Here is a 7,411-nt window from a genome sequence, read left to right on the forward strand (position 1 = left end):
AATTTTTAAGTTTTATGAATAATTTTGTAAGTAAATAATTTTTTCATTATCATATCTTTTTATTTTATTTGCCACAGCTTGTTACCATATATCTAATTCGCTTACGAAATTACTGATACTATCATTATGTCATGTAAATTAAAATTTCATTTAATAAAAAACGATATTTCATTAATTCTATTTATCGTTAAAGTTAAAAAATATGTATTTCAATGCAAGTAAATTGTAATTTTATATGAATCAATATTTTATATTATTTAATTTGGATAAATTAATATCAAATTAAACTGTTTTCTCCATTTATTATCTAAATTATATTATGCTTGTAAATTTATACTCATAATGATAATGTTGCAGGCGGCAGTGTCGCCCGTTGGCAAATGTGTACGTATAGATTCGGAGTACATTAAAATCATCAATTATAAATATCTTATGTGCTCGAATTTTGCTTGTTTTTTTATTTTATTAACGCTACGTTCATCGGATAATAAAATGCATGAAATATTATTTTAATTTTGAATTCTTGATACAGCAACTGGATCTTCATAGGAATATACATGTATGCAGCTTTTGTATATGTTTTTAGGGAGTGAAGCAGTATTAGGTCCTCAAACGCACACTAATCCTCCTCCAATTGAACAACGTGTTGGTAGACAAAAACTGAGACCAGGATCTGGATTTTTGTCTGTTACAGTAACTACTGACGGTCCAACAAGAGTGTTACAAGTGTTAGATATCAAAGAAAGGGTATGAATATTGGACAATTATATAATAGAATATAGTAATATAATAAGGTCATAATATTAAAGAAATAAATAATTATTTATATTTTTATTGTTGAAATAAAAACTTAAAATATTTAAAAGAGATAAAAAGTCATTCGAAAGCGTCATAGAATGTCAATTTGGAATGGATTACAAATAATAATAATAATAATAATAATAATAATAATAATAATAAAAGTAGATTATAAAAAATTAAAATTCTTTAAAATAATCAAAATATTAAACATATCAATTTATTAGTAAATTAATAATAATTTATTATATAATATAATATAATAATAATTTATAATAATTTATTAGTAAATTAATAATAATAAAAATTTCGACAAAAGTTCTCAAAGGATTTAAAGTTTTTTTAATATTTAAATTAAAATAAATAAAATTGAAATTTAATTCTTACTAAATGAATTAAGTTAAAATTAAAAGTAATTTTTCTATTTTCTTATTTAAAGTTACAATATTATTTTAATATTAATTAATATCGCTAAATATAATAATTTACGATCTCTCTATATCTTTGAAACTTTAAAGATAATAATATATCAATTTCTGATGTTTTTTTTTTTTTTTTTTCAGAAGAAAACATTTGCTTTATTAGAAGAACGTGATTGGTCCCATATTGCAGTCAGTCACCGACCAACACAAATAAACAGTGATGCAGAAAAAATTAATTCTAGAGAATTAGAATTAAAAATTAGCTTAATAACTGGCTTAGGACTATCAATTGTTTCTCGAAGACCAGTTGAAGAGTTATTGTTTATTCGTATGGCCGGTATTTCTCTGGAATTAGTTCAAACTCCTATTAATACCACTCTAGATTTAAGTATGAAGGATATACAAATTGATAATCAACTTTTTGAAGCACAATGTACTTCTGTTCTTTACGTAACACGTCCAACTAGAGCTGAGAATGAGCATAGACCAGCTATACACGTAGTTGCAGAAAAATTAAAATCGAAAAATCAAAATGCAGAAATATATAAACATGTTGTAGTGAGCATTAAGCCACTATGTATACATTTAGAAGAGAAATTAATATTGAAACTGGTTGCCTTTGTTGGAGCAGGTAGATCAGAATTGGAAGTACTTATGGATGAGAATGATTTCAAAGCTCAGAGATTTATTTCCGAAGTATCAGCTGCACATGCTAAACGATACTATTTTGGCGCTTTAAAGATTGTTCCTAGTCAGGTTAGTTTTACAAATTAAAATTATTTATAAAACGAAAAATATTTTACATATTTTCTTATACACAGGTAAAATTAAGTGTGCTCACTACAACAAAACTACCACGACATCTTCAAGCTATAAAAAGACAATTAGGTTTAACATTGATTAAATTTGAAGATGCTACCATTGAACTGGAACCATTTATTAAAAAACATCCATTTGAAAGCACTCAATTCCTAGTACATTCCATTATAAAACACTATAAAGATGTATGAATCATCACAATTTTTTATTTATTGATTTATTTCGAGTTATTATATTTTCTTTTTTATAGGAATTAAAATGGCAAGCTGCCGTGATATTAGGATCGGTGGACTTTTTAGGTAATCCTTTAGGTTTTGTGAATGATGTCACAGAAGGAGTCTCTGGTTTAATCTATGAAGGAAGTGTGAAAACTTTAGTAAAAAATGTTACTCATGGTATATCAAATTCTGCTGCCAAAGTAACAGAGTCTCTTTCTGATGGATTAGGAAGAGTAATAATGGATGAAAGGCATGAAGAAGCTAGACAGAGAATTCGAGCTAATACTGCAGGCAGTAGTGATCATTTAGTAGCTGGATTAAAAGGCTTTGGCTTTGGATTGCTTGGAGGAGTAACTAGCATCTTTAAACAAACATATGATGGAGCAACAAATGAAGGATTTCCTGTGCGTTCTTTAAAATTATAAATAAAAGTGATAAACTAATTGAATATATAAATAATTCCAGGGTTTTTTTGCTGGATTTGGTAAAGGAGTTGTCGGAACTATTACGAAACCTGTTGTAGGAGTTCTAGATCTTGCCACAGAAACTGCTACTGCTGTAAGAGAAACTAGTAGAAGGTATATATCTTCTAGATTATATTTAGTAATGTTATATAATATATAACATAATATATAATATTTATTTTCCACAATATCTTCAGTGCTCATCGTACGATACCAAAACGTGATAGACCTCCTCGTGTGGCAAGTGGTTCTGCTGGTCTATTACCACCTTATAATCGTCAACAAGCAGAGGGCCAAGAATTTCTTTATATAATAAATGAACATAATTATTCAGAATTATTTGTGGCATATGAGTGTTTACGTAGTGGAACGGAGAATCTAAGAATTCTTGTTTCTAATGAAAGAGTTCGAGTGATTTCCGGAGGTACCAAAGGAGTTGTAACCGAAGTCAGTCTAGCGGACTTATTATATTGTCAACCAATGCATAAGCTAGAAAGTAATGGTGTTACTTTATACTATATTGAATTAATATCTAGATCAGATTCAACAATAACCGTTAACATGGACGGTCCAGAACTTCTAAGAAGACCTAAAGTTCGGTGTGACAATGAAGAAGTAGCCAAAAGAGTTAGTATATAAAATTTATTTATTCATTATTAATATATTTATTAATATATTATTTCAATTTATTATTATTATTATTATTATTATTATTATAGGTATCGCAGCAAATTAATTACGCTAAAGGAATGCACGAAGAACGTAGCTTGACTCTTTCTTCTTCGGATAATATGTTAGATGATGTACAGTACTATAAGTAGTTACAAACAATCATATATGAACATTTATTTTGTATTTGACAAAAGTTTGGAATCACTATGTTTTTACAAAAAATTTTTATGGAAAATTAATGCATTAAAATATTTTCATTTCAATATTAATTCCGAAATAATTAAAAACAAATAAGTGATCCAAATTTTTGGCTAATAATGTATATTCTGTATGCTAATTTATTTTTTGGTTTTCTTGTATACTTCTTGCTTTTTTTTTTTTTTTTATTCTTTTTCAATAACATATGTAATAATGCCTTATTACGCTTAAAACTAATTTGATAATAAGACTGATGCAAAACACCATTTCATTGCAAAAAAATTCGAATATAAAGGCAATTCAGACAATATTCTTTAAAAGAAATATTAAGTTATCGCACAGATAGCACATACATACATGTATAACACATTTTGTATATTAACGTACAAGTAAAATCAAGCAGGAATTCTGAAAAGAAAATACCAAATTTTTTTATAGAATGTATATATGTGTACACAAGCACACACGCGTGCGCGCGCACACACACTTACTCACTCACTCATATACACACACATACACATATATATATATACATATATATACATTATATACATGATATATATACACATATATATACATGATATATATACATATATATGTATATATTTATATTTATATATATATTGTTGATGAGTGTAAGATATAATAAATTCATTTGTTTGGGATAAATACTACTTAAAGCTGAATAGAAATAAAAATAGAAAAAATAATACAAACCAAAGTTTTTATAGTAGTATAGGATATTTATTTTCTATATTAACATGTTTGATATCTTATAGATTATTTTTTCTTTGTGACTATAAACTATATATTTTTTATGTCATTCGTTGTATAAAGATAACATAGTTATATCATTAAGTATTATTAACCATACATTCTTCTTCTAATATTACGAAAATAAAAAATAATAAAAGAATATAATTTAAAAAATTTGTACAGATATGTAAAGTTCAAAATGATCAACTCTATTCAAATATAATTTTTATAAAACTAATGCCTATATATATATATATATATATGTATAATAATTAACAAATAACAATCAACGTATTAACAATGTATACAACGATTATCTAGATTTGTTATACTTTGAAATTTTCACATTGTCAATGATATTTAATAAAGAAATCCTATTTTTGTTCGATAACATTGTTTTTTATTATAAATATAATGAATATAATTTCTCAACATATTTAAAGATTTTTTATAATAATTCCTTTACATTTTTTTCATGCATAATCAACATTATCTTTCCTTTATAGGAAAATCACAAATTTCTTATTTGCAGATAATATTATCAACAGTAAATATAAATTTCATAAATATGGCGCTTCTTACGATTACTTAAAATGTCAAACTATTCATAGCAATTTATTAAATAATATAATATAAGTGCAATTTATTAACATTACAGAAGTTATTGAACGAAAAAAAATATTAATTTAGATATATTTTAGAAATTGTTTAAATCTAACGTAAATAACGAAAGAAAAAGAAATTCTTGATTAGATAGAAGAGTCATAACCTGTAACTATGGATGAAACTTATTTCGATGAAGGACCACCGGGAAATTTCGAAACAGCTACATTAGAAATTACTAAAGAACTTGATAGTAACGAATTTAACATTCAAAATGCTGGTAAATATTTTATAGCATTGATTATAATATTTCTATGAATTTATTATCTTAATGAAATTAAGGTGATATTTTTTATTTTTTTCAATTTTGATCATTTAGATTTTTGTGAAATTATCTTTTTATAATTTTAATATATTAATATATTCATTTTTTAATTTTTTAAAAGGTGTAGATACTACAAAAAAGAACAGAGAAAATGAAGCATATATTTCAAATCAAATTCCATCAACAAGAGATGTATCTAATATGCCTTTCAAGCATATAGATACTCATTCATTTTTCTCTGATAGAAATGAAGTTGTTGATAGAGCATTAAAAGATTGTCAGGAAAGTTTGATAAATGAAGAAGAGAAGGATATTGTTGGAAGCTGGCTTTTGACAGAGTAGGAGATTTGATATAAGAAATTTTTATTGGATTATTATGTAATATATAGATTAATATTAAAAAATATTTATAGAATAAGTCTGTGGGATATTGAAAAGGAAAGATTAGTAATATTAACTAACAAAGCTATTTATTCAATAAAATATGATTTCATTTCCTTAAAAATATTAGAATATAATCGAATACCTTTATTGCAAATTGATACACTTGTTTCGGGTGAATTAGTTTATCCTCCTTCATCTCTAGCACCGTAAGTATCATTATAAAATTCACAAAAAAAATTTACAGTTAAATTATAGATAAAAAATTCATAGTTAGAATTCATTTTTTATAAATTTATGAACGATTTTTAGACGATTAAGTGGATTGGCTGAGGGTGTATCATCAATAATTCATTGTGCAGGTCGTCAAGAGTGGTCTTCTCTTGTTTCTTGTACAGGTCTTGCACAGTTTGAACCTAGGTACACTGTGTTTTTATGTAAAGCAAAGACCTCTCTTATTTTAAAAAGAATTGCTGTGCACTATTTTATTACTTTTTGTTAACAATATTAATATTTTTGTATATTCTAAATTCATGTAATTATCTTTAAATAATTTTCCTTTAATTGAAATGCAAATTACATATTAAAACAATTTATTTATTTCATCATTATTATTTATTTTTATGCTTGCTAATTTCTGCTTAGTAAAAATATAATACTTATGTTTCAAATATATTTTTTTTTAGATGTTAAATATAATAATTAAAATAAAAGTAATAATTGCTATACAAAATTTAAATTGAATTTTCAGGAAAAGGCATATGTCTGGAATAAGATTGATGTGGAATAGAGGCAATCCATTACCATTAATAAAAAAATGGAATCCATTTGCAAAAGATATACCATGGCTTACTTATTCTAGTCATCCATTATTTTGGTATAAAGGTAAATATATTTTATTTATACAACTATATCAATAATTTTTTGCAAAACTGATTATTTATAGGATCTGAAGTTGAGAAGGCAAAGTTCAAAGTTGAAGATTTCCAATCATGTATTAAAGATTTTTTGCCATCAGATTGTAATGTAAGAAATGGACTTATTATCATAGAAAACTATTTTGGTGTAGGTGCATTAGTACATAACAGAAATAATTTAGGTTTCTTTAAAATTCGTGGAAAAGTTAGTTTTTAATCAAATTTGCAAAAAATTGTAATCTTTGACTTTTTAAAATTCATATTTCAATTTTTAAAACTACAATTTACTATTTATAAATTTTATGGTATTTATAACAAAAAATATTAAAACTAAAGATATAATTATAATTTATCTGTAGAAAAACATAAATAGATCTCCGTTTACTTTCTAAGAATTTCATTGTGAAATTATTAATCATCTTATAAATTTTTATTGTATAAGATAAATATTTTCACAGTACCTGGCTAACAAAAAACAAAAAATAGATATTAAGCATTTATATTATATTATGGTGATTCATTTCTTAAATGTAAAACTATGTTTTGTAATTATATATTGTAAAGAATTTTAACCTTAAGTTTTAACCTTTCTTTATAATAATAAATAAAAATAATTTATCTTTAAAATTTAAAAAATTTTTTTATTTTATTCTTTATTATATTTTATTTTATCTTTTTATAAATACGTATTTAGTTTATTTTGAAATCTCTATATCAATATTATAGGTAATTAATATTACATAAAAATTTGCGAGTAATTAATTTTTTAAAAGTAAAATGTTTTATGAAAAATATTTTATAGTCATCTAAATAAATAATATACATATATATATTAATT

General features: G+C 24.2%; 2 protein-coding genes across 4 annotated transcripts in view; both read left to right on the forward strand.

Moving 5' to 3' along the window:
* The window catches only part of LOC102676991 (vacuolar protein sorting-associated protein 13D), a 16,062-nt gene extending 12,056 nt beyond the window's left edge, over positions 1–4,006 (forward strand). The window contains exons 17-24 of one of the 2 annotated variants that reach the window (XM_006607574.2): positions 358–384; positions 587–747; positions 1,362–1,976; positions 2,042–2,224; positions 2,290–2,661; positions 2,723–2,835; positions 2,919–3,348; positions 3,441–4,006. In XM_006607574.2, coding sequence (XP_006607637.1) covers positions 358–384; positions 587–747; positions 1,362–1,976; positions 2,042–2,224; positions 2,290–2,661; positions 2,723–2,835; positions 2,919–3,348; positions 3,441–3,542 — 2,003 coding nt within the window. In that variant the 3' untranslated portion in view covers positions 3,543–4,006. The remainder of the gene's footprint in view (positions 1–357; positions 385–586; positions 748–1,361; positions 1,977–2,041; positions 2,225–2,289; positions 2,662–2,722; positions 2,836–2,918; positions 3,349–3,440) is intronic. The other variant, XM_006607575.2, reaches the window with a different exon arrangement.
* An 895-nt stretch (positions 4,007–4,901) lies between these two features.
* On the forward strand, positions 4,902–6,795 carry LOC102677312 (tumor protein p63-regulated gene 1-like protein). 2 transcript variants are annotated; one of them, XM_031508596.1, is made up of 6 exons: positions 4,902–5,230; positions 5,388–5,613; positions 5,689–5,865; positions 5,969–6,076; positions 6,408–6,541; positions 6,603–6,795. In XM_031508596.1, the coding sequence occupies exons 1-6, from the start codon at positions 5,125–5,127 to the stop codon at positions 6,788–6,790; spliced, it is 939 nt and encodes a 312-aa protein (XP_031364456.1). In that variant the 5' UTR covers positions 4,902–5,124; the 3' UTR covers positions 6,791–6,795. The 2 variants fall into 2 exon arrangements, with proteins under 2 accessions (XP_031364456.1, XP_031364462.1); XM_031508602.1 differs by lacking the exon at positions 5,969–6,076.
* The last annotated feature ends 616 nt before the right edge of the window (positions 6,796–7,411 follow it).

The sequence above is a fragment of the Apis dorsata genome, unplaced genomic scaffold, assembly GCF_000469605.1.
Source record: "Apis dorsata unplaced genomic scaffold, Apis dorsata 1.3 scaffold_5, whole genome shotgun sequence".
Taxonomy (NCBI): Eukaryota; Metazoa; Arthropoda; class Insecta; order Hymenoptera; family Apidae; genus Apis; species Apis dorsata.